Below are 27,479 nucleotides of genomic sequence, written 5' to 3'. Positions count from 1 at the left end.
TTAAATAAGCCCCCTCCAAATGCCAAAGATGGAATTTTGCGTAGAAGACCTACTAGCACAATTCATATGTTTCTCCACTACTTCTGTGCTGTACACCTGGGATTAGAACTGAGCCCAGAACACTTTAAGAGTAATTGTGGTTAGCTGCTCAAACGTCCCTGGCCAGAGACATATTATCCAGCTTTTTCATGTCAATGGAACTTTAATAACATCTCATTTCTTAAAGCAGCCATATTATTTCAGTTACTTGGGCTTTTTTCCAACAGGCTTATTTTAAAATGGTTGTGAAGAAAGGTTATTAATGGCTGGCTATTTTGCATATTTCTTGAAGAGTTGCTACTGAAATAACCTGATGCATTTGAGGGGGATCATGTGTGATTAACTGCTCAAAATAGCATTAAAAATCTTTTCAAATAAAAATTTTCAACTAAGAGCAGAGTTTCTTTAGCCAAGTATTTTTCAAGCCAGCATACCTATAGCAATCAATCCTGCCACCTCTCTGCTTCCTCAGCCATCTACCAAATATTACAGGTAACAGGTATAACCAGAGTCTCTCCGGTGCATGACTTCAAGGAACATGATCCCTCACAGTAAAAGAATTCCATTTGAAATGGCTTGCAGTATTAGACTCCAATACACAGGATTAAAAAATGCAGAAGGAAGTCTCAGTACTCTAATGCAGCTTCCAGGGAGTCTGTTGTGCTTTGAGCCAACAACTTGACCACTAGTGACCAGGCCCAAGCAGGCAGCACACTGAACAGTAAATCTGAGCAGCTTCCCTTTTTACTTAAGATTAATTTACTGTAATGTACATTACTTTCAGTGGAATGATACTGCTCATGTTTTGGCAGGATGGGGAAAATTCCACTTTGTCTTTTTTATGATAAGGCAGATAATATAGGAAGTTGAAACAGAACTTCTACAAGGATTTAATCTGTGATACTGTAAAATCAAAGTACTACTTTATTAAATGAGTTATTTTACACAATATGAACATCAATATAATTACAATTGTAAAAAATTTTTTATAACAAGTATGGACTGATTTTTCAGGATTTCCAAATAGGGCACAACTGTACATTTACACAGAATTGTCTTTGCTTGAAGCCCAAGAGGGAACAGCATAAAAATATGAATGTTTCTGTAGCCCCTTCATTTTTGCTGATCAACAGTTTTAGAAAAGCAGCTGCAGGTTTGTTATGTAAGGTCTGACAGTAGAAGAGTCAATAGGTGCCATGATTTCACCTACAAAAAACAAGAATAACTCAGTTAAGCTGAACCGTTACACAACGCTGCTCACCTTTGTGTGAATGAAATACCACAGTACTGCTTTTTACCTCATTTCAGCCTTTTATTATAACCACTTTCAGTTACAGCCCATCAGGTGGCCAGTGGGAAACCTCTTCTACAGTTAACACAGAGGGTTTGTATCTGAATGCAGAAAAATTTGCATTCACTTGCATAGCTTCAGGAACAAAAAGGCTCAATTGTCGGAAATACTCTAAGCAACTATTTCCATTACACGTTTTGCAGTCACAGACAGATTGCATTTATGATGTGTTTTGTTCAAAGCAAAACTGACATTTCAAAGCAAGAACTAAATAATAAAGACTATTCCTACAACTCTAAAGATGACCATCTGAAGTAACATTAATCCCTTTTAAAACAACCTCCACGCACAGTAAAGAGCCACAGCCATTTCACCTAGGTATTAGCTTGCTTCTCCTGTTTAACAGTTCAGGGGCATAACTTTAGCTTACAGTTAATTTTTGTACTGAAGGAAACAAAACGAGTTTTAAGTCTCAGCTGCTGGTAAAAATATTATGAATAATTTCTAATTCCCAGACAGTCATTTTAAAAATGAAGGTAATGACCTGTAGACAACCTTATGCCTGAACATCAGCCAATTCGGGAGGAAGTGGAGTCTTAGGATGCTTGCTTTCAAAGTGCTGTTTGAAGGTCTTGGGATCCGGCATTTGTGTCTGATTAAAGAGAGAAATTTAACTTTATGCACAGTACAAGAGTTAAAAAATACTACAAAACCTGTTCCCCCCTCCCCATTTTGTTTTCTTTTTCCTCAAGCAAACTGTCTCCTCAAAGACACTGCTCTAGTGACAGAAGCACCATTAATTCAGCTACAGCTTAAGAGACTATTTAACCTCAGATTTTCAAAGAGGTGCTTTTAAGCACTAGTATCACACTGGTTTGGCATGTTCATCAACAGTATTATTCTTGCTAGAAGTCCCCTGAAGATCCTACACTTCATAAGCTGGTTTGGTGGGAAACCTACCTCCTATCTAAGAGATAAACATTTGTTCTTTTTAGAATCAAATCTTTATGAAAGCTCCTTCTTTTGTTTATCAACAGGCCAAGAGTTAAGGGGCACAGACTGATTCTCTACTTGGCAGAAGCTCCCTCAGGCTACTACAGTTGCAGGCATCAGCTGCCCAAAGTGACTGCTGCCACAGACTAATTTCACAAGAGGAGAAACTGGTTACAAGTACTTAAGTGAGCAGCTTATGCTGGAACCTTATTTAAGACATTCAAAGTGACAAATCTACTCCAAGACCAACCATTTATGTGAAAATGGCAAGTTTACCATTTAGATCCAAAACGACACCATTCAGGAAAACTAGCCAGAAGTATAATCTGATTAGTGCTCACATTTGTGTTCTCTTGTCAAGTCATTTATTCAACTAGAAGTTACATTAAAGATTTTGGCACCACCACTCTTCCTCTCTACATGAGTAGGGATTCTAAGACAGGCCAATTCCATCACAAAGATGAGATGTTCCCATCTGGAGATTAAACAGGAAGTGATCTCACACTTTTTACATTTTATACCTCATACTAACAGCACATGCAGACCTCTGCAATTCAAAAGTCAAGATAACCACCCAGAACAGATCTGGTATGTGACCCCTCCCGTTTTCTCCCATCTCAATTATCAGTACAGCTGAGTAATCTTTAAGCAAGTCACATAACATGCAAATGTTTCCAGCAGTGAGCTAGACAGCCACTTGAAAAGTATTTGAGTTCCTGCTATATATTCTTCTAAAAGTTCTCTAGGCTGGAAGACAGACCTGCCTACAATATTTGGTTCCTCTTACCCTACAGACAGTGCAGGTATATATCAAGGCAGCCTTGGCTGCAGCCTTCTGATCATGTCCTTGTTTCTTTTTCTGCTCAGCTTGCTTTTTGGCATTTTTCTGCTGCGATTGAATCTTCTGCTGTCCACGAGCCATATCTACAAACAAAAAGACAACATTTAGTCTATAGATGTGAGAAACTACTACTGCTAGCTGACTGAGAAGCTGTAACCATGAGCATAATGCAGTCATGTGCTCATCCATGAGGCCTACAACTCCCATAACTCTCATACAACAGACATCTGTTCAAGCTCTTTACTATATAAAAACTCTGGTTTTAGTATTGTTCTTAAAATACACACCAGAATTAATAGGTCATTTTAAGGTTTCTTCCTCTACAAAGCTTCAAGGTCTACTTTTGAAAAGTATTTTCAATAGTCAGAATAACTGAAGTTTCCTTTACAGTTAACAGAAACTTATTCTCTATTTCCACAAGTACAATAAAATTTAGGGGGTTTTGTTCTTTTAAGTTTAAGACTCAACCTTTATTTCTGGAACTTGAAAGAGGTTCCAAGAAAGGCAAATCAAAGTATTATCCAAGCTGTTATTACTGTCTTGTGGTATACATGCTTGTGAGCTGCTTTGGAGTTGGGAATGCCAAGAACAATAGATCACCCCTCTTTCTTCAAGGCTATTTTTACAGGTGGCCACTCTTTTTTATTATTAGCCAACTTTACATGCACACACTTCTTAAAAAGAAATAAAGCTGCCCCCATAGGAAGCCATTACTCTATGTAACACAGGAGCATAAAGGAAGCAAACACTACTGCCATATACCTTTAGAAGGTTCACCAGAAGAAACAAGGCACAAAGAAATCACACTTCAGGGAGCAGCAAACCAGCGTATGCTACCAATGCCACGTTCTGCCTGCCTGCAGCCCACCAGGACACCCTACTCAGCCTGCAGCCCACCCAGACACCCCACTCAGCCTGCAGCCCACCCACAGAGCAGGCACCAGGCAGGGTTTGGGTGCAGCAAGCGAGCAGAATCCAGAGCATGCTTATATAACCCAGCAGCCCACTTTCTGCTATTATCTTTCCCAGTCCCTCACAGCCCACGCACAATCCAGTTGTACAGCTCTCACAGAAGCACAAGACCTGCTACAGAAGCACAGGGCAGCAGCTAGTGAAGTCCGTTGTTTCCAGGACTAGTGAAGTCAAATGTTCACAGGAGGTTGGCTGGTTGGTTGGTAACTGCCCCTCTATGCAACCTGGGCATTTGCTGCAAGTTTGGTACTCATGCATGAGTCACACTGGGTGCCTATAACAGGTCTGTCATGCACTCCCCTCGCACTCCCCTCCATGGGGACAGAAGGAGAAAAGCCTGTTCAAACAAAGACTGACCTCCAGTAAGCATGTGTTAAAGGCCCTTAAAACTGTTGAGTTTCTATGAAACATGGACACCTGGAAATACATTAGTACTGCCTGAATTTCTGGACACAGAATCGCAAAATCGGCTAGGTTGGTAAAGATTTTTAAGATCACTGAGTCCAACCATTACCTCAGGACTGCAAATTCACCACGAAGCCATGTCACTGAGAGCCACATCTACACGGTTTTTGAGTGCTTCCAGGGCCGGTGATTCCACCACTGCCTTGGGCAGACTGTTCCAGTGCCTGAGCACCTTCTTGGTGAAGAAATTTTTCCCAATATCCAATCTAAACCTCCCCTGGTCCGGCTTGAGGCTGTTACCTCTTGTCCTATCACTTGTTACTTGGGAAAAGAAACCAGCCACCTCCTCTCTCCATCTTTTCAGGTAACATCACAGTGCTTAACACTGAGCAAAAAGATGGTTCCGAGACCCAAAGCAGCTCTTGAAGATTGAGAGGCACCTCTCAGGCTACACTCCCAACTTTTTCTTGGATCTATAACAACATCATGTAACACTTAGCAGAAACATTACACTGCATCTTTGAGCATTCCCTGCTCCTCCCCCATCAGTTTCTCTAAAGGAATATTTAAGTCCAGACAGTTAACAAAATTTAACACAAGAAAACAAAAACTCTATTAACAAGGATAAATTCGTGTGGCATTCAACAGTTTCCATAAGACATAGCACTGAATGTTAACCAAACTATATATCAGTTTATGCTTCAGGGTATGCTACAGTTACTCCAAAACACCCCAGCCAGGGCCTCGCCATGTTTACGTACAGCACGGCTCAACCAGAATACTACATTCCCATTGAAAAACAGGGGAGATACTCCCAGTAAGTCTGCAAACTAGGAGGAAGTGTAGGTTTTATTCTGGTTCTATTTTACCATCATTACAGTATTCTCCCAGAAGTTAGGGAACTCCTAATAGAAAATAACAAGATGCAATAAAAAAAAACCCCACAACCATATTTTCATAAAATGATGCTATTACTTTGTAATTTAGTCCTTTGATAAGAGCTTGGTAAGCAGTATACTGTAACAGCCAACAACACTGTATGTATGCATTTGGCAACTACTGGTTTTAGTTAAGACACAAACAAGAAAACATGAACAAAAACATCTGCTTTAAAATATCAATCTCCACATGACGCCTGAGGCCAAAAATCCAAGGGTTTAAATACTTTAAATTACACTGATACAGTTGATACACAGAGTGAATACTCAGCTATTGGAAAATTAAGATTATTTGGACTATCCAAATTTTTAAAAGGTGACAAATAATCCCAAAGTTTGTTTAAAAGAACGATGAATTCATCTACCAGGCTAAATCTGTATTTCAGTTGCACAACACAGGTAAGCACTGCTTCCCTTATCAGGCACACCCTCAGAAGAGCCCTGCAAACCAGCCTGCTGTTCTCAAGTAAAAAAAACCTCGAGCACATAGGAAGCCAAATACCACAGGAAAAATTAGTGCTAAATCATAGTAGCAACAGCACGGGCATCACAAGGCAGCGAGGCTGGAGCCTGCAGTACGTGAATGCCTCACACAGGGTCATTTCCTTGTAAGTCACCAGGACCTGAGCACAGTTTCTCAAGCCCTAAAACTGGACACAGACAGCTGCTTCCGCTGTCACCTTCAGAAACAAACGGCACCCTGAGATACCCCGGCTCCCCCTGCCAGGCAGCCAAACGCAGCAGCAAGTAAGGCCCTGCCCCGACACCGCTGCGAGGAAGCTCCAGGCTCGGGCCCGGCCTGAGGCGCGAAGGAGCCGAAGGAGGCCGCGAGCCCCGAGAGGGCCTGTCAGGGCAGGGGGGGCCGCAGCCCGGGCAGCCCCACCACGTGCCCCGCGGGAAGGGGCCAAGGAAGGAAACGAGCTCCGGCGGCGAAGCTCCAGCCGCGGGAAAGCGGCCTGGGCAGGCCGGGAGCGGAGCGCGCCTCGCTACCGGGCCGTCCCCTTTCCCCCGAGGCGGGCCTGCTCTGCTCCGCTCCGCCGCGCCACGTCCCCGCACCCACCACCCCACCGTCGGTGCGGCCGCCCGACCAACGGAGGGCCCAGCGCCGCGGCTCACCCGGGCTGTGAGTGCGGCCTGCGCGGCCCTGGCGAGCGGGAGGTGAAGTCTCCGCGCGGCCCCGCAGCAGCCGCCGCCACCGCCTGCCCGACACGACGAGGAGGAGGAGGAGGAGGGAGCGAAGCGCCCGCACTGCGCATGCGCTGCACCGCCCCGCTGGCCAATGGCGGCGTTCTTCCGTTACATAAGGCGGGGGTGGCGCTGCGGCCGTGCTGGGATCGTGGGGGGTCCGTGGGGTGCTCGTGCCACGGTGTGGCGGCGGGGCTAGCGTGGGCCATGAGGCACCCCTGGCGGCGCGGTTCACCGTGCGAGCCCCGGTCCCGCTGAGGCTCAGTGTGGCGTGGCAGGCAGGACAGCGCCTCGGTCAGAGCGGAGAGGCAGCCTGGCTCCGGGTGCTCGGTTCCCGGCCGAGCCTGGGAGGCTGCGGGCTGATCCGTGATGGCTCCGTCTGGTGGGGCTGTCCCCGCACCGTCCTCTCGCTTCCCGACAGGCCCTGCTCTCAGCCACATTTCGTCTGAGCTCAGCATACAGAGGGTCCCTAAAAATAGCAGCTACTCCTCAAGAAAATGGCTCTGGAGAGGCTGCAGGGAAGGGGCTGAGAGTCCCCGCCCCAGGCAGGGGTTCCGCAGGGGTCGTACTATGTTCAGGTGGCAGCTTAAGAAGGCCCATGCGCAGCCTTGGAGGGTTGAATGAATTAGAAAGCTGAAGGAAATGGTGTGAGATGAGCGGAGTTTGCTTCAGACTGAAAGCGCGCACGGTCCTGTTTGGTGTTTAAGACGAGGACCGGCAGAGGAAGCCGCTCACAGACTGAATGCACAGCACAAGTGATTTGAAAGGTCCTAGCTTGCAGGAATAGAGATGTAGGCAGGCAGTGTGAAGAAGGGTAAAGGATCACTTTATTGACAATTTCGTATATTGGAATGGAAGGCTGAATGTGCCTTCTCGGATTATACACCCGTTTAGAAAAGGAGAAATGGAGGCAGCATCTCTGCTCAGATGTTCTGCCGCTGTTTGAGCAATTGTAGCTTTAAAATAAGCCCAGGGTCTTGACAGTTCTGTGTCTGGGCCAAGACAACAAACAGTGCGCTTAGCAGAGGAATTAGGAGTTGTTGGCTTGACATTTTACAGGGGCTCAGGTTAAATGATTCTAATGTTCCCCTCCCATATGAGTGAGAGGAAAAAGCAACAGCAAAAATCCCTATAGCAGTACAGTGAATGTTTCGGGCCATCTTTGTGAGTCATGACAGCAGTTACAGGGGAGGTCTGTAGCAGATAATCTGACACACCACTGGAAGTAGGTCTGGATGTGACAAGTGCATGTGTGGGGAGGTGAGCATTGGGGCTCTGTCCTCAGAAGCAGGTGGCTTTCAGAATGAGGTTTAGCTTTGATTGGGGGGGGGGGTTGCCAAGTGAAAAAGTAGCCTCTTTCCTGCCTGATGCTATTTTAGGAGGACTGCTGGCTTCAGATGTGGAACTCGAAACAGCTTTCAAGGATCCTGTCTCTGTGCTACAGCACTGCCACACACCTGGCTGGGTGAGGACTTCAGATAGCGCACACCTCCTGAGTGCATGCTGAGTTATGGCTGGTCTCCCAGCCTTTTCCTGCATTGGGGAGATCAGAGGGTCTCGTGCAGGGCAGGGCGCTGCAGCCTGCCTGCTGACTGCTCTGTCTTTTGTCCCTTTGTGCTGTAAATCCTGGTCACGCCATCAGTCCATGTATTACCCAAATCATGGCACTGCAATTTAGATGCTTCCAAAGAGACCACTGGGAAACAAAAGCCCAGTGTGAAAGAACACAAGTCCCTATAGCTGAGATTTCTACTATGAATAAGGAAAAATTCCTATTCTCAATAAGGAATTTTTCAACATGTATTCCCTGCATGAAATTTACTTATCACACCAAAGAGATTGCCATGCGTGTGTGCAGGTGAGCAGAGAGATGCAGGCTGGATGTGGTGAGCTGGTAGGGAGGCAAGGCCAGTCTGTGTACTGGATGCTTTGCATAGCTCTGGTGAAATAAACCCATCCTAATTGCAGGTTATGTATCTTATGCACTTCCTCTGCTCTGTGTTGCTCCCACATGAGGTGAAGTAAGCCAGCGTATATGAATGGAAGTTAAAATGAAAGATAAATGCAAGCTTTAGACTGAAATGTTGCATCTTAAAATTTCTGGAAATACACTGCATGCTTCTTGTTTAATTGTTGATTTTTTTTTAATTTAAAAAACAACTCATAACCCTCCCCAGCAGTGAGTATTCCGCATTAAAATAGAGTGAAAATGAAGGATGCTTCTCAGTATTTACGGGTAGACCAAATGCAAGGAGTTCATTATTATCCCTAAGCCAGGGCAGACAAAAATGTTTCAGTGGGTACAATTCACTGAAATCTGTAGCAGTGTCATACACATAGAAAACACAGCTCCATATGGGTATGGATAAGGCATTTTAGTTCTTATGGAGCCTCTAAAAATAATCCACTTTTTTTAAAAGACATTATTACCTTCTCATGATGCGAAAATTGATGAGCAACAAAGCTCCAATTTAAGCCTAAGTGTGAATTTGATAAACATGACCAGAAAAAGCAAAATGCCAGTCTGCTGGGAGGAAAGCAGCAAAGGAAGCTGGAAGGAGCAGTGCTGTAGGCAGGAGTTTTTGTTAGTTGTGGTTTAGCATTTTTTTTAAACATCTTGATTGTTCATTATTCTCATGCTTATTCCCATCTCTTTGGATTCTAGTCCCCATTATTTTCTGTGCATGCACAGAGGAGCAGTTTCTGTCACTAGATCAAAATACCTGTTTCTGCTCAACAGCAACTTGCTGACACTTAAATTTTGTTACCAGTCAGTTTGAGCTGGCTCACCTTAGCGTGACTGGTGTCCTCAGCCCAGTTCCCCTCTAGGAACCTGCTGATGTTTTGAGACATGTTATTGAACCCATTTTGAACACAATCATTCTGAGGTGCAGGGCGGGTTTGCTCACAACAGCATAGGTGGGGCTGCATCTCCTGATTAACTCCTGTGCCTCTCTGCCAAGTCCTCCCACTTGGGAGGAATTCCATGTTCCCTACCACACTTAACTGCCTGTGTCTTTCTCCTGCCTGTTTGCTTGCGTGCTCTGTTGATCCAGCATCGCATGAGTCCAGCATCATCTCACCAGCTAAATGCTGGCTGGCGGCTGAGTGCTGCCCTTTGCTACCACCTTGCAGGGAGTGCACATGCTGATACTGTGTGCCTTCCTATTGAGTGATTTCATTCTATGCCCCACCATGACCCCTCACCATGTCTGAACAAGGACAGGGACATGTGCTGGGCCCACAAGTGACAGAGATCTCACCAGATTTTGTGGATGAAGACTAACATTGACAAGAACACAGAACAGCAGAGATTGGCTCTGCAATGAAGGTCATAAGACAGAATTTGAAGCCAGTATCCTTTCAAAAGGTATTCAGAGCTGATGCAGTGGTAGATCCAGGTCAGTATCACTGAATTTCAGGGACATGGTTGCAGGCAGAACCCCAGACACGCTGGAATCCTCTGCACTTATGCACTGTTGGATGTAAAACATGCTGCGGCAGTACTTAACCTAGCTCAGAGGCCTGACAAGGTAGCGTTTTGCTCATTCACCCTTTCTCTGCCTTACAGAATTTCACCTCTTCCCTCCATGCACTAGCATACCATTCTTTTCCCTGTAAAGGCATTTTTCACAACCACATCTTCAGCGCTGGTACATCTAGTTCACACCTCCCTGATACAACATAACTCCCTGGCCCCCCACTGACCTTGATGGCTGTGTGCTGCTTCTACTGAGCTGGGATGTTGGCATCTCATGGGCTTGCCTAGAATTGCTATGGTGTCAAATACAAAAAAAAGAGTGAGATCTTAAGTCATATATTTGGTTTACAGATTCAATAAATTCTTAGCTCTTCATTGTCATGAAAAGATACCAAATGCATACGTATAAAAGAAATATTTTAAGGCACATGAGGGTATGCATCTTTCTGAGTGCTACTGTAGAGCTAGGTGTTTTGTACTGCACAGTATACTGATCTGCAAGGCTTAAAAATGGAAAAAGAAGGGGGAGGGGAGAGAAAAGTGAACAGAATGGGAAGGAAAGCCAAAGACCATCCTCTGTTTTAGGAGGAAGCTGGCACAACAACACAGCTGTCTTGGCAGGGCACCTCAGGCTTGCAATACCATTCCACTCACACAATAGCTTTGAGGGATCAGCCACATTAGCAGCAATGCAGCATCTTTTCCTTGTCTGCCTGCTGCCTTTCTGAACAGTCTCTTTGTTTTGGAGTGTCCCCTGATGGGTGACATCCTCCAGAACAAGGACAACCTCACGTGATGTCCACCATGTTGCCAGCATCCCTGTGCTGCTCACTCTACTCATGCTCCCATGGGTGGACTTCAGAAGCACATAAACAAGAGAGACATTATCTTCCTAGCAGGAGAGTTCCCTCTTCTTCCACACCCCCAGTGAGCTGGCAGCCTGCAAGATGCTGATGTGTTTGTTAACCTTTTCCAGAACTTGAATCAGCAGTCCCTTCTTCCTTACCCCTACTGCACACTCAGGATCCTGTGCAACAAGGCAGACTGTGGAAATAATTTTGTCAGCAAACCTTAACTTTGGACAAACCCAGGGAAGGGTGTCCCAAAGCTGATGGTAGGCTGTGGTGTTGTGTTGGTTTGCTTTTGCTGGCACAGACACTACAACTAATTGTCCTTTCTCTCTTTTTCTTCTTTTTTGTTTCCCCTCCTGTAGCTCCTGGCCCTTTGCCACAAGCATGGACATTGCTGCTTCAGTGAATGTGTCTCTCCATTGGAAGGGAAGGGAAAAAAAATGTTAAGGGTAGGATGCACCATGGAGCTGCCCGCATCCTTCGAGAGACAAAAACAGAGAGGGCTTGAGGAACAAGCTTGTGAAGAATATCAGAGGGGGAGCCACTCAGCTCAGAGATGGCGTTCCTCAAAGGTTGGCAGCGTATATACACCTCCTGGACAGCATGGGCAAAGATTGCCTTGTGACCTTGAGGTATTCTGCAGTCTCTCCTCTTTCAAATCCATTTTGTTGGATGTGGCTTTTGCTGAAAAAAGAAACCCAAGGCACAAATGCCTTTCTCAGCATGTCACAACTTTTCTGACCAACCCACATAGACAAACTGGAGACCTTGAGTACACACACTTCTGTTCTGTATAAACAGTTTAAAGTAGATTTTAGCTTTGCACAGCATTATGTACAGCTTCTATTTTTAAATGCACAGCAATTAACCTGATGTGCTTATTCCCTTTTTGCGTGTGCCCTCCATTGATGCTTTTGAGTCCTGTACATGTCCAGTCCCTGCCTTATCTAAAAAACAAATACATACATACTTTTTAAATTAACTAATTAGTAATACCGAGATTTCCCTCCCTCCACCAATAAATACAGGTATGAAGCATGAAAAAAATCCTCACAGTGTGTCGTGTGCATATTAAAATATGCCAGCAGTTGTGATTAAAATCTCTCACAAACATGCCAACGTTGTTGACAACTTGCTTCTAGCCTGGAGGAGGACAGTACATCCCTCAGTTTGTGCCTCTGAGTGACTGAACATCCCAGAGATGCCTCTGTGTTGAGGTGGCTCAAGGCATTCATCAGCTCTTCTTGCTTCCTTCTTTAGCCCATCTGCAAGACTCCGCCCACATACAAGCAAATATTTTGGCAGTTGCTTATTGTACCTTGTGGAAGGGGCATTTACTTCTCATCCACAGCAAGCCTCTCCATCTGTCATTCAGGCTTCCACGTGCAGATTTCATTGCAACTCTAGAACTGCTCAGGGCAGGGTGAGAAGCTCTGCTGTCTAAATAGCATGTAAAATCCTGCTGTGCAGGGAAGCATAGGCCAAAGGTACATCCCACAATGACACATACCAGAATGAGCAGGGAGAGTCAGTACACAGGAAAGAGCTCCGCAGCTGCAGGATGTTCCCCGTGGAAGGAAGGCAGCGTTGGACATTGGAAGTGCCACACACACTGCTGGTTTTCCCAGGTCTGCAGTGCTGGTTCAGCCCCAAGAGTCTGCTGCTTCAGGAAGAGATCAGCGAGAAACATCTGTTGCATTTCAACTTTTTCCTTTTCAGGTGCCCCGTTTCACTCACTGAAGCCACTGCATGACTTAAAGGCAGGAATCCAAACAGCCTGCTTCAAACTGAGCTGTGAGGATTGCTCTGATAGCCAGTGTTTCCTGCCCGCAGCCGACAGCACCTTCAACATAGCAAGGTGTAGCTCACACACTGGTGGATAAATAGGACCTGGCAAGAGAAATCAGGGGAATGATTCCCCTGGAGGGCCACTGGATCCAATTGCTGCCTGCAAAAGGTCCCAAAGTGCTGCAGCAGAGCAATGCGCTATGGGTTGTGGGAGCAGAACAGAAAACACGTTCCTGGAAGCAGCCAGCAACACCAAAAGATGGCAGCTATATAGAAGTAAAAGACATTACCTGTAGGGCAGTGAAGTGGAACCAGCATGGTGGTGACGGTGACCATGACCACGAGTGACCATGCTCATAGTCAGAATTACTGCAGCTGAGTGGATATACGAAGCCCACAAGTCATGTCTCGAACATTTACTCTTAAGATGGACTGCCAGGGGATGGAGGAAAGGAAATCTATTTTCCTGCTATATATGTGGCTGGTGTCTGAGCAGCATGTGCAGAGGGCTGATTTTTCACTCCATCCTTTAGCCTGGCCTTTGCTTGAAAACTGCAGAAGGAAACCAAGGATGAATTATGCTTCTGTGAAAACATTCAGTGCACATCTCTAATCTGGCAAGACAGAGTAACACTTCAAGGAGAATCCCAGAGCTGAAAAGAAACAAGAGCTAGTTATGAGGTACCATTAGGTACAGACCTTGCACAGAAGTATTTACTAGGCTAGAATAATTTAAAGTTCTCATTTAAACTACTTGGTTTAGAGAAAAAAAACAAAAACCAAACCTCATTTTAAGCTGACTGCTGGTGTCTAAAGTTCATTTGAAAAACTGCTCTTGCAAGCTGGCTGAAAAATTACAACGAAATGGAAGTGCCTGGTGCTGGAGACTTGCATGTCTGTCCAAGTGGGGAGGTGTCCTTTACAATGCTTTCATGGGCAAAAAGACCAGTTAAGAAAACAAAGGCCAGATCCTGTTCATGCTTAGACAGGTATAGAGCTTCAAGACCTGCCTGCTACAATCTGTCTCCATTCTCAAACCAAGCCTGCAGCCCCTTACCATCCTTGCATCTGAGCCTGTGCTCGTGCATCCCCAGTGTACCCTTCTTCAAACCAGCTGTTGCAGGCTCTTCCTGGCACTGTCCCGTGTCCCAACATCCACAGTGAAAAAGAGCTCCAGCTGTGCAAAGCTCAATCCAAAAGCTGCCAGCACAGCCTGAGCCTTTGCACAATTCACCCTATTTAAAAATGTGCACCTTTGAGCAAGATAAATTTAGACTGGTAATGATCTCCCAGGCTTGTGGCTTCTCTTTTTTTTGTCTGATACTATAAAGAGTTCTTTGGTGAGAGAAATCTTCTCCTTAAATATTTTTAATCAGGATCAGATCCTTCTTTTTTCCTAAATAAACGGAAGAACCTGAGCTAGTATTGAATAGTGTTTTGCTAAGGAGAGGTCCGTGTGGCACCAACACAAGTAAAAAGGATGGCACCAAGGATGGCTTCCCAGTTACAGTTATTCTTTGAGATTTTGTATAGTCACATCCAAGTCTGTTCCCATGGTTTCAGTTAGACTGCATAAACAGGACACCTGTATTTCTCTCTTGGCTTCCTAGGACTATGCTGTCAACATGCAGGACTCGGGCAACATACCCTACAGACTCAACATGCCCCTCAGAGTGATCAGGTGCAGGTCCCACTGGTGTCCAGCAATCCTGTTGGAGCCACTGAGGGTCTTGCCCAGATCTTTCTCTGGATGACCCTTCCTGTATGTCAGGCAAAGTTTCCAAGAAGAAAATATCAAAGCCTGATGTTCACCAACTCTTGTGGATACTTCGACACTACTGTTGTCTTGGAAGCCTCCAGCAGTACCCAGATACAGCTTTGCACATAAAACAGACTGATGGAAGGGCTCAGGCTGATGTAGCTACTCTGAAGGTCAAATCCCTTCTTCCTCATCACTCTAAGCCACAGCCCTGTGCCAGCACAGAGCCTTGCTAACTCTCCTTACAGGCTTCTGCAGCTCAGAACTCCACCAGTTAGACCTTGGCCTGGGTCAGGATATGACCTTTGTGCTCTATGCAGCTCGAGAGCCTGTGGCTCCCCTTGCTCAGAGAGCTGCTGCTGAGGGAGAGGTACTTGGACAAACAGTGATGATAAGGGAAAGAACGTATGGCTTTGCTGGCTCAGCACTGGAGGTGGCTTTTACCACACCTGCCTGCAGAGAAGGCAGAAATGTTTGTCTTGGGAAAGAGGAGGAGATGGAAGGATGCACAGCCCAGGCATGAGAAGAGGCTTTGGTCAAGTCTGTGAATTTGTTCAGAGCCACTGGGGAGAATTATATGACAACGCTGAAAAACTGGGGAAGGGCACAGTTGGCAGGCTCACTATTCACCTCTGGTTTCTTATGGTCCTGTGGCGTGCACCATCTTCAGATGCTGGAACCTCTGCCCTCAGCTGTTTCATGATGGGATAGCTACAGTCTTAAATCTCAGTGGTGGCATTAAACATGGCTGCAGTCTCTTTGGGACATGCTGCAAAACACACAGAAACCCCGACCCATCAGCATCCTGCCCTGGGCATTGTGCCTGTGGAAACCTGCAATCACTTCTGCCAGCAACCTTCTCAGTGCAAAATATCTGGGTTTAGCAATGAGGACAAAGCACGATGACCAGAGGATACTAAACCAGCAAGTATACTTACGCCTTTTGTCTCACCTACCCATAGTGAATCTTGAAGAGTTTCAAGTGACATTTACTGGAGCGGAAATGATGAACCAGCTTGTCACACAGTAGAAAGCTTATCTGCTCCTGTGTGCTGCAGCTCTTACGCTGCTGGTGACAGAAGAGACAGCAGATTGTAGCATTAAGGTACTTGCCCTGGCACAGTCTAGTAATGGCCCATTTGACTAATGTCAGATGGCCTCTAGGAAAAGGCCTCAAGCTGTTCCTTAGACCCCAAGGGGGAAGCAGCTGTTCCATTATGCTGTGACAGAAAGATCATGGCAATAATATCCAGCATAATACCAGTAGTCCTCAGAAAGTATCTAGTATCCATTCTTCAAAGGAAGGACTGAGCCCAGGCTGAATAAACCTGGTGTTAGTGAACATGTTCCAGCCTGCTATGAAAGTCTCTACTGGAGACAGTGCAGAGTCTAGAGAACTTAGATCCAGACCGACCCCTTTGAGGTAGCTGCTCTCCAGTAATGTCTCCACTACTACGCTTCAGTCACTGGCTTTGAATGGGGCTAATAGCAGTTGAGTGACACGTCACAGCAGAGCCTTAGCCAGCCCTAGTCTAAACAAGGACAGAAGTAGTGTCCTGACAGATAATGTCAGCTATGAATAACATTATTCTTTAAGATGTAAGGAAGGCGGAACTAAGAATTTCTGAACTTTGATTTGCTCGCAAGGCATCCTAAGAGATAATCCTACGTAATACTATGGGCTGCATTGCTTGCTGGCACACATGCACAGGTCCATTAGCATTAGGTGCATAGCAAGCACTCAGACAACAGCTGCACTTGGCTTCCTCTCTGATTCTGCTCTCTATTTGAGGAAGTTTTATAGAATCATAGAATAGTTTGGGTTAGAAGGGATCTTTAAGGATTATTTAGTTCCACACACCTCCCCCCAGTGGACTGGGACACCTTCTACTAGACCTGGTTCGATATGATACAGGAATTCTGGGAGAAATCCAGTTCACCTCTGCAGTTTGAATGCTATTGTCTGTGTCTAGCATTTTCTGGAAGCCTCACAGGTGAATTTAGAAGAGTTGCAGTTGTTCATTTGCAGCTTGCACATAGTGCGAGAATGCAGTACCTGGCCCCGAGCTCCTCATCCGGACGTGTAGCAGCTCTTGACAGCTGATTGCTGCCTTTTCCTGCCAACTTCTCTTCATGGTCTGTTAGCTGCTGTTTTGGAGATCAAACTTGATCCTTGGCATCTATTCAAGCTATAGAGTCCAATTTATTCCTAGTACAACATCCGCTGGTGTTGCCTCTGCAGTCCATTGGCCCCGTCTGTGCAAGCTCACTAACTCAGAAGTAGCTCTGATTTTTTCTCTGTTGCCAACAGACAGAGGCAGCAATTAAGATGATGACTGCTTTTTGATAAGGGCTTTCTCTTCAGGAGGAGCGATCAGTCCCCAGCAGACTCTCCTCTTGGGGGGGAGCCTTTGCAAGCGCAGGGCTTGCAAATCTTCTCTTTCTGCTGCAGAAATAGAAGAAATAGAAGAGCTCAGCTGAGTGCAGGTCTCCTGACTGTAGCCAGACTTCACTTCAGTCTCAGATCTTTCCCGGCTTTAAATTCTTTCAGTTGACTTTATCTTATCCTTTCTTTTCCATGCACAATGTTATCAGAGCTACTTAGGCTCTACTGGCACAGCTCCTATATTAGTAGCTACATTTTGTTGACAGGACCAGACTGGCTGAGGTAAATTGGCTTACTCAGAGTGTAGTTAGCAATATGTACACAGTTGGTCTGACCATGTATTCTTCTGGAGCATTTTCCCATGGAAAGGAAGCTTATGCAACCAGTCAGTCTGTCCCACTAGCAGTTTTGGGCCTATTTGCTGATTTCAGTCACAGTCTGAGGGAGCAGTTCATCAGCAGAGGCAGCCATCCATGCACACAGAATCCTCCCTGGGCCCTGCAAGCTGCTCTGCAAGTTTTGCTCTCAGACACTGCAGAATCTACATGGAAGAGACATTGCATCCTACCCATACAAATTTTGGTAGGAGTTTGTGTCTTGCTGGACACCAGAGAATCCAACTATAAATGCATGGGAAAACAGATTTCTTAGCTGGCACTGTCACTAAATCCAAAGAAACTCTCAGATACAAATGACCTTATAGTCATCTTTTTCTGGGGATATCTGCGTTAGCCCAAAATTGCAGCACAAGAGAAAGAAATGAAGATCATCAGCAAGTGATGGCAATGTTAATTACACAGTGGTGCTGTAAGTGTACGAAGCTCTGTAGTGATAGAAAAGCACCCAGGCTAGCCCCACTGGGAAGGACTTACGGTTTTCAAAGGCGGAACAACCCAAGTTGGTAGCCGAAGAGCACCAAGAGGAGCAACATTTTCCAGTGATGAGTGCTTCATGCATGATCTGCCAGGAGCACTGCGAGTACCTGAGGAGGCGGTATCAGCCTGCTGATGGGAAGCTTTATGGACGTTTATGTTAACAAAGGGAATATAGAGCAGAAATAACGCAATAGCCTCATAGCAAAGGGGATCCCTTCCTCAAGGGCTTTTGGCAGGTTGTGTGCGCAGGGCTGGCATTGCAGGGTGAGCTGGTGAGGACCAAGGGCCATGGGCCCTGTTTCCAAGGGGTCCAGAGCAGAGGCAGCTCAGTCATCCAGCAAAACTCCTTGGGTAATGGTCAGCAAGCCTAGTTCATCAGAGCAGCACTGGCAAGGAAGGTACTGTAGTCCATGGGAAGTCTAAAAGCTACTATAAAGACAGTCTAAGCTGTCCTCACCCGCTTTTATCTGGGAAATACAATACGTGACCCCAGCCCAGCAGCAACACTTACAGAAGTGAGGGACAGGCTGAATAAAACCATATTTCCTCAGATGTTGTGCATTGTGGTTGGGTGCAGCAGCATGAGTTCTCATTACGGCCTTCCCTTTGGGGCACACACAGGGTTGCACAGGCAGCAGCCACACAGAACGTCTTTTGCAGAGGTCCTCTGCTGTCTGAGACATGATGAGCTCATAGTGACCTCCCTCCCTTGCTCTAAGCAGGGGGATTAAGAAGACTATTCTTCTTTTCTGTGTCATTTTCCAGGAAACTAATAGTAGAGTCACATTGTTGAGCTATCAGACTGAGCAGAGTAGTATCCTGCACCTGTGGTTTAAAAGTCCTTTGCAATACAGCGTGAGACTAGGTGTTTGTATGAGTCAGGAAGCCGGGAAGCAAACCCTCCCCAAGTACATAGCATAGGGGATGCCATTCCGTAATTCAACCACTTTGTCTTCTCTAAAGAGATCACTACTGTCTGTGTGTGGAAGTTGGTGGTGAGATTCCCCCAGAAGCTTCACTGGGACCCGGGTTTCTTGGAGCTTGAGAGGATGATTGCTGATTCCTGGATAAATTAACATATTGCTTTCTGTCAGGATACGAATATGTGTGAGACTGAAGGGCTGAAGCTTGAGTCTGTTAACTAATTACCACCACATATGGATCTGGTCAGTAAGCAAGTCAATAAACATACAGGCCAGGTGGGCTTGGTAGGGAGCTGGTTTGATAAAGTGCCCATTTCTACTGCAGCAGAACTGTCTGTGAGCACCTTTTTGGCAGTCATTGCTTCACAAGGAGGCATGAAATAACTCCTGGCTGTTGTGATTACTTGCCTTACCTTTTTGAAATACATGGTGCTGAAAGGGAGCTAAAACACCACTTTATTTTCTGCAATTCTCTATAAATAATCCTCTTAGTAGCTTATCCTCTTCTCCTCAGGAAAGTTTTTACATGAAAATTAAACGTGCTTCTCCTCTTCAGTTGGTTTTTCCCTTGCCTTCCTTTTCAAAATTCAAAATACCAGTTACAAAGAGACGCAGAGCCTGAGGGGGCTGAGCCTGCAATGACACCCGCTTCCTTCTGCCACCTCGCGGGCTGCAGCCACAGTACACAGAGCGGGGACAGCTTTCCTAGCGTGACGTACGCTGTTTTCCCATCATATTTAATGAAAGATCCCATGATAACAGGAAACATTACGCATCGGCACTGCTAGGCATGTCCTGGCACTTCCAAAAGGAGTTTTCCCTCCCTGTGTCAGAGCTGTCGTAACCAGAGGCACCACTCAGAACGGTGATGACATCTTGAATAGTTTAACCTTGTTACCGCAGCAGAGGATGAGACACCTCCTATTACTAGTTTTGTTTGTTTGTTTATTTGTTTTAAAGTTTGGGTAAGCTTGTTATATGTGAGGCCTGCAAAAAGAGAACTACTGTCTTCTTCTGGGACACCAAGCAAAAGCCTGTGGCTGAATGGTTTTTGCCACTGGCACCTTCACTCTGAGAAGGCTGTCACTGAGCTATCGCCTTTTGAGAGAAAATTCTACCTCTCAACCTAAAGCAGAAATGCAAACTGAACAGTAAAAGCACTGCTGAGAGTGCTTGTAAGCTCTGGAAGCTCTGCCCTAAACCACCTCAGCTGACTCAGGCATTATCTCAGCTGCTGTCCTCATGGGCCAACTTCTTATATCACATAACCTTCCTCTCTCAAAATGAAGGAGGACATTCCACTGTGAGAAAGGTTGTAGCCATACATGGGCAGAAGAAAGGATGGGGAAGGGGAGACAGGATTAGGCACCTTGTCACAGGTAGCATTCTCCAAGGCAAGGAAAGAGCATCCACTTGCAGCTAGCTAGACCACACAGCCTTGCCACTACCTCAGACTTCAGAGCTGAGCTAAACCTGAGCAGTATGGCAGAAGAGAAGGTGCATAGGTTATATGAATAAAGCAGACTCCAAACCAGACTGCTTTAGAAGAAAACTTTTTGTTTTTCTTTGCCTATACATTCTTTTAAATGTATACACTTTGGCACTAGCTGTTGCAGGTTACAGATACTCAGAATGATACGGCTCAAGGAAACATTGATAGTATAGCACAACAAAATGGAGCTAGGACAAACATTAAAAAAGAAGGGTTTTCCAAGAGTGGAGCGGTTTTCAGCAGGAAAATATGGAGTAACAACCTGATGCTTGTCTGGTAAGACTGGATGCAACCATGCTGCAGTATGTAGTCCTGCACTGGGAGGACAAGAGGTTGAGCCAAAGAGCAAGTTCGATGCTGGGAGAGGGCTGGCTGCTGTTACTTTTACTTGTTCTTTAGTTATCCAATAAAATTTGAACCATTTTGAGTAAAATGACCAATTCAACAACTATATTATGTCAAAGTTGTTGTGGTTTAAGCACCTTGGTTTAAGTAAATGTTAAAAATTAAGCCTTGAAAAGTGAAATTGGGCACATTCTTTGAATTTGCATTCATCAAGTTATCTCAAACCAAAATAGGTTAAATATTTTTCTTTCTGATTAACTGCAATTGTACCACTGGCCTTGGAGGAACACTAACCTCTTATATGTAGCAAATCTATAAGAGGTGTGTAGCTACATTTAAGAATATTTTCTCTTGCCCACAGTCACATCTATGTTTGTTTGACAACTTGTAACTGCTCCCTTAACTAGAGTGTGTTGGAAAGAACCATAAACCAGACTTCTGGAGTGAGCCCCAATATTTTGATAATTATATGATCATTTATATTTATATATTCATGGGCCATGCTAAAAACATTATTGTTCAGAGTAACCTTCTGGTGAAGAATTTGTTAAACCCTTACAACACATTCGACATAGAACTATTTCTCTCTTTACAGAAGGGACTATATAAAGTTCAGAGAACACACATAATCCTGGCTTCAGAAACACATCTCAGTGCAAGCGTTTCCTGCTGACACTTGAGGAGTCACTGCTGCCACCTCCCAGTGACCCATTTACCCTCCTGCCTTCTTGGGGAATTGCATGGCCCACAGCAGAAGTGTTTCCAAAAGAACATTCCTCTTCCTGCTGAACACATCTTGGCATGGTGAGCCTGAGCTCACCACTCTGCTCAGCCTCCTGCCTGACCTCAGCATGGGGACCAACAGAAGGACCTGGAGCCAGAGCTGGAAGCTGGTGCAGTGACTGCAGAAAGGGCTAATGCACAAGATTTCTGCGGGGAGACTCGATTCAGAGAGAACTCATCCATGCTGATGCTGTTTCTCCTTAGGCTACTAATTAGTGCAGCTCAGCATAACATGCTCTGCTGACGCAGGTGGGAGGTTTGGCCTGCGCTGCTTTTCATCCTGCCTGGCAGAAGTTTATTACCTCATGGGTTATTAGCCCTTCTTGCTTAAATGCACCCTGCCCCCAGTGCAATACCACACAGCTTGGCTCTGCCATGTTGCCAAATTGGATGGAGGTACCAGAGATGAGGTTTCCATCTCATTACCAGGTCTTGGTGGGGGGGTGCTGGCATCAGTGGGAGCAGCAGTGGGGCTCAGCTCTCCCACACACCCCAGCCTAGGCTGCACCAGGTTCCAGCAGAAAAGCTCCACGCACATTGTCTTCATGGAGCTAGCTCTGCATTTACAGTGACCCTTTTTGCTTCTCTTAGGTTTCTGGGCCTTCTGTCCTTGTCTCTCAAGGCCCATAGCTCTATGCTAGGGAAGGCATCTCGAGGGAGACAGGCACCCAGTCCAGGGCACAGACACGTAGCACATCATGGGAACAGCTTGAGAGCATCTTTTGAGGGGAACTGGCCACCAAATAGGGAAGTGCCTTCATGGAAAGAAGATGCTGGGAGACCATGCACCCCATTGGGTGTCCTCACAGGGGTGTCGAAAAAAGAGGGAGGAGAGAGGCTTGAAAGGGAGCAGCAAGGAAGGAGGAGGATGACAGCAGGGGTAGAGAGCACTTGACGAAAACCCGTGATTGACTGACTCACAGAAAATGGAGCGACCTCATAACATGAACTGACATGGTGCTGCTTTCATGTAGTGTTAAATAGCTGAGGGCTCCATCTTTCTGTTACGCAGAGATGCTGATTTCCAAGGACTGGAGCTTTCTAGGGCAGTAATTAAGCTGTAAAGAGAGAGATCAAATGTAGAATAAATATCTCATTAACCTTGACAAAGCATGATCTTTCTGCACAGCTCATAGCAAAAGAGAAAGTGAGTGTGAAGGATGGGATAAACCAAGCACTGGCTTCCCTGAATGCTGGAGAGGGGTGTCTGGCACTTGGAATACATGCTCACATGGAGGGGCCTGAGCACACATCCACCATCTCCCCACAGAAACCAGCAGATTTCAGGCTATTTCAAGGATAAAGAGAGATTTTCTGCTCTTTGCTCACTGGAACTGGGACCGCACCGCAGCATGGCCATGGGTGCGAAATCCTGTGGAGCAAAAAGAGGAAAACCAGGAGTTTGGTTTGCACCTAGCAGCTGCTCTGTGCCTGTGCAGGCAGAGTTGGGATTTTCCACTTTTATGACTATTGTGTTTTTCCCTACATACCTGTCACCACCTCAGGTGACACATGCAAAGAGCCCAGCAGGGCCCTGACCATGGTACTGCCCCCAGCCATGTGTGCTGATCACACTGTTGCTGAATGCAAAGCCCAGGTGTTAGCAGACAATGAGATCCTCTGGCCTGCCTGCTCTGCTCTTACTCTGCTTTGGTTCCTCTAGAAAGATGATTTATGATTTTAGCCTAAGGCAGACAGGAAATACTGGCTGTGTTTTCTTACTGTCAAGGCCACTGTTTGAAAGTTGCAGAAAGAGGAGCCTGACCTGTCACACATGAACCTTTGTGAGCCAGGGGAGAAGAAGGGAAATGCCAAAAAGCCTTCACAGTGGAGAGGACTCTTCCTGAGTGTACAGCTTGGTGTTTACTTCTGAAATTGCTCCATTAACATTCTTATGCAAATCAAATGTGAATCCTTGAAAAAAAAAGAGCTTCTATGCCAACTGATTGAAACAAGACAGGGCAAGAACTAGCTAGCATGAGGTTGGTCCATCTGACAAGATCGTAACAGCTGAAAGGATGTAGGTCAGCTTCCTACAACTAGCATTAACTAGTCTTTACCAGCAACTAAATAGCAGCTTGCAAAAGGTATTTGGCTGCTTTGTGGGTGTTGTTGTGTAATGAGACAAATAGAAACATTTGTCTAATAGCAACAAAAGCAAATTCAACTAATGCAGCATATGCAAGCTTCATGTTGGAAGCTTGGCTACTGGATCCTCTGGAGCAGTTGCTCATGTAAGATTATCTCAGGAGGGTGCTTGAATATACAGTCAGGCTTCCATCATACTGCTGAAGCCTTGGATTTGGGCTGCTTTTATATGCATATGGTAAGTTTTGGAGCAGGTAAGGCAGTAATCTTTGAGTCCTCGATTTCTCACCAAGAGTGGGCAACAGCATCCCAGATTAAGATGGGAAGACCTGAACTGGTGAGTGCCTGGGATTCCTCATGGCCACAAGTATGCAGTGCCATGCCAGTGGCTAACCCATGCACTGTGACAAAACACATTGCACACTTCAGCAGGCTGTAATACAGGCTCTGTATGGGTATGGCCACTATGAGACATTCAACCTTAAGGGGTGAACCTCCCTTCACTCTTTACGTTCCTTGGTGATGATGTCCTGGACTCCTGATCCATGAAGTGATCCAGGCTTGCCAAGCTGTGGTGCCTGCAGGAAAGGCTGAGGATGCAGGCACCTGGCTCCCCAGTACTAGGTGTGCTTGCCTCATGCTTCTGCTCCTGTCACCATTTCAGTTGGGAATAGGGAAGCTCAAAGCCTGTCCTAAAGGCAGGCTGCCGTTGCTTTTAATGGAAACAGGCCCTTTGTGGATCCCAGTGCATGGGCTAGAGGCAGGCATCTTTGTACCCCTTGCCAGGACAGATCTCAAGGGCTGGGTTTCCTGCTTATGAGGGACTGGAGCAGATAGTGGAGGATAACCAACTGAGTGACACTCAAAGCAAGGAGAGGGTGTGAGTGCTTAAATACCCAGTTACACACTTAGGACTAAGATTGCCTTGAAGACAGAGCACACACAACTCCTCAGTATCCTTTGCTGCTCAGAAAACAGCCTGCAAACAGCTGTGCAGAGATTGCAAAGTCCTCACACTTGTGAAGATGGCTCCTAAGAAGACTACCCTAACAGAGGTGCTCCCAAGATCCCTTGGGAGTGAGCCTTGGGGTGAAAGGTCCAGAGCTGGAAGCCTGCATTAAATCTGTCTCAGGGCTTTGAGAACCCACAGCTCCTTTCCCTGCTACTACAGAATTCCATGTTGTACCATCATATAGTGAACTTGAACTTTGTTTTTCTTTATTTGGCTTTAGCAGGACTGTGAGCACAATTTTCCCTGCAGATCAGAGGAATGACTCCGAGGGTGTATTTGGAGACTACCTTCCAGGCTTCAGGCACTGCCACACTGCAATGCTCCAGCCTCTCTTATTCCACCTCATTGCATTTAACTGTGACTCCCCAGAGCTTGGGGATGGAGCCTGCAAGACACCTGCTGTGGAGAGGGCTGAAATGCCACTGACTCCATTTGCTTTCCTTTGGGCCTGACAGAATAGATGACAGATGTCTTTCTCCTTTCAGAAAACCTTTCTGTACTGCTGTCCCCTCTTTCTTTCTCTCTCCAGCCTCTTTTCCACGATCACGTGCACTTCAGCACCTGCCTTTTCCAGCTTTTCATCTGTCTTCCTGGTCTGGCTTTCCACTTTCAAATCTCTTTGCACACTGTCATCTCATTATTAGCTGCAGTGTCTCACCCAGCATTAGCACATGCTCCAGTCACTCCACTGACTTTTATCTCCACTTCCTTCTCCTTTTCATCTTTCGTCTGCCCTGGTCTCTTTCCAGTCTGTTTCCTTAAGTGCAGGCTGTCGCATACAAAGACATAGCATTGTCTCCGACCTCGTTTTCTGTTTCCATTAGTATTTGAGAAACAAGCTAGGAACCGGTGTGTATCACTTTGTGGTCTTTCCTGTTGTAAAGAGATATCAGGGAAGAGAAGGGGACATGTGTTCTGGGGGTTTGGACACACTCAGCACCTTCTGTTGTCTGACCCATGGGATTGGAGGTGTGAGCTGGCCAGGCAGCCTGGCTCCATCTCTGGCAACTCAAATGCTTGAGCAAGACTTTTCTGATTTATACATCAGCCTTAGAAATAAAGGCAGTCCCTCAAGTACTTTCACACTGGCTTCTCAAGAGAAGGGTGGGTAAAATATGGCATTACCTTTCAAAGTCAACTGTCCAAGTCTGGTTTTGTCTGGGGGTCAAATGCTGGATATACAAGCAGTGGTGGCAGATCTCCCATCATGGAGCTGTATTGCCAGAGGGCAGGAGTCCCCTCATTGCCATATTTACTTAAGGGATGGCTATTTTGCCCTCAGATTTTGCTATGAAAGCCAGACAGGGCTATCGGGGGTATCGGCACTCCCCTGCCATCACCTTCTGACTGCTGTATGTCAATGGCTCAACAACGAGTTTCATGCATAAGCGACAGGCACTTGGAGCAATAGGCATTTTTCATCCAGTAGGAATTGTGTGAGTTGAACTCTGTGCAGGGTCAGATCATGTTGGCGACTGGTGGGAAACAAACCCTCTGTGCAGCATAGTGGAGGTGATGGCCTTCAAGATCCAGGGAATGAAAAAAAAAAAAATTGAAAAGATTATATTCAGCAGAATGACAAGAGGTTGTGTCTGTTAAAGAAGGAGGTAAATGAAATGGGGATCTTCGTTAGGAGCTCCCTGACCTGAGCACAGACAAGACTGATACTATTTCTCTCTTTATTTCAGCAAGATGTACACACAGTCAAAAATGTTATGTCTTTCTTCATCTGACTGAGTTCAGTTAACCTGGAAATTAAATACTGTGCTGATACACTTTGGGTCAGGCTTTAGCACGCAGGCAGTGTGTGTGCTGCCCAGAGACACAGAGGTGAGACAAGGGAGGTTAACTGGTAATAGTCCTGCACAATTGTCACTGGGACATGGAGATATTTATGACAACACTATTAATTTTTCCTGAGACCGAAGCAGCAGGTCATTAATCTGGTCACTTCCCTCTCAGTTAGAAATATCCTCCCTGCAGCTCAGGTACACGGGAAATGAAGAGCCCATCTTTCTTCCAGTTTACTCTTATTTTTCAGCACTTATTTTGCACTACAGCACCCAATTGAAATGGCAACACTGTGATGGTAGTCTTGACTGTGGCCAAGCAGATCTTCCTTCTCAGTGGGACTATCAATTATGTGCCTGGTGCGGGCATAGTCCATGCTTTGGGGAGGTGTTGTGGGTTCCCCCAAGCTGCTCCACTGAGGCAAGCCTCTTCCCCCATGCAGCTCTCCAGGGTCCCAGTGATGACAAAGCTTTCTGGAATCTGGTTTTGGTGAGTAGCCAGCACTGGAAGCAGGAAAGTTTCTTATCCAAGTAGCTTGTGCCTGCTCTGTGTGTGCCAAGCCCCATCCTGGCCCTGCAGCATGACCCTGTCTGGGCTAGGAGCAGGGTTAGATGTTGCTCTCTGCTGGTAAAGCTTGAGAAGACCCAGCAGCAGGGTTGTTTATACTTGCTTCTTGTGTCCCAGTGCATCATTTTGGTTATTCTACTCAAATGGTTACCTTTATGGGCTAATGACAGAGAAAAACATGAGATGGGGACAGGAGCGCAGGCAGCCTTACCACCTCGTGCCTTGAGAGGACAGAGGCTTGCTATCCACAGCAGGAGGGGAGAGATGCATAAATAAGTGGATACATAAACACGTATCTATGTAATTATATATATATCTCATCAACATGAGGTATGTTCTGTTTGTTCCCAGATGAATGTTCCAGTTCTCCTCTCCTCCATAATATATACATTTTTCTGTGCAACTTCAGGACTTAATCTTGCTGGAGAGAGAAGGTTTCCCTTTTGCATGTTTCTAGGCACTGGTAAAGAGGGGCTTGAGCTATTGCTGACCAGAAATGTTAAGAGGAAACCTTGCTTAATTGAGCCTGGCCCTTGTAGCTGTTAACAGCACCCAGGGAAAGGTTATGAAAATCTTCCTGGAAAACCTTTATGCGACAGGTAGGACTTCATGGCAGGACTTTGATGCTTCCCACCATGGTGTAATGTCAGTGATGGTCATGGTTCTTCCTGTGT

The 27,479-nt window shown here is 45.9% G+C and overlaps 1 protein-coding gene and 2 long non-coding RNA genes across 7 annotated transcripts in view; 2 read left to right on the top strand and 1 right to left on the bottom strand.

Annotated features, from left to right (window-relative positions):
- LOC133266610 (uncharacterized) overlaps nucleotides 1-27,479 on the top strand; it is a 371,798-nt gene that overhangs the window by 71,474 nt on the left and 272,845 nt on the right. The gene's annotated exons all lie outside the window — the stretch shown is intronic.
- ZNF706 (zinc finger protein 706) lies at nucleotides 948-6,746 on the bottom strand. Of its 2 annotated transcripts, none has more exons than XM_061447971.1 (4): nucleotides 6,596-6,746; nucleotides 3,111-3,247; nucleotides 1,875-1,982; nucleotides 948-1,245 (listed from the first exon to the last, which is right to left on the bottom strand). In XM_061447971.1, the coding sequence occupies exons 2-3, from the start codon at nucleotides 3,243-3,245 to the stop codon at nucleotides 1,887-1,889; spliced, it is 231 nt and encodes a 76-aa protein (XP_061303955.1). In that variant the 5' UTR covers nucleotides 3,246-3,247; nucleotides 6,596-6,746; the 3' UTR covers nucleotides 948-1,245; nucleotides 1,875-1,886. The 2 variants fall into 2 exon arrangements, with proteins under 2 accessions (XP_061303955.1, XP_061303956.1); XM_061447972.1 differs by having other exon boundaries at nucleotides 1,886-1,982.
- Nucleotides 6,972-15,047, top strand: LOC133266597 (uncharacterized). The gene is made up of 3 exons (XR_009742453.1): nucleotides 6,972-7,431; nucleotides 11,359-11,628; nucleotides 12,716-15,047. It is a non-coding gene; the product is annotated as an uncharacterized LOC133266597 (long non-coding RNA).

This window comes from Pezoporus flaviventris, unplaced genomic scaffold, assembly GCF_033815535.1.
Source record: "Pezoporus flaviventris isolate CSIRO_AGI_PZ_B2104156 unplaced genomic scaffold, CSIRO_AGI_Pfla_v1 ptg000007l, whole genome shotgun sequence".
Taxonomy (NCBI): Eukaryota; Metazoa; Chordata; class Aves; order Psittaciformes; family Psittacidae; genus Pezoporus; species Pezoporus flaviventris.
Note: the sequence above shows the minus strand (reverse complement) of the source record. Positions and strands in the feature narration are given on the sequence as shown.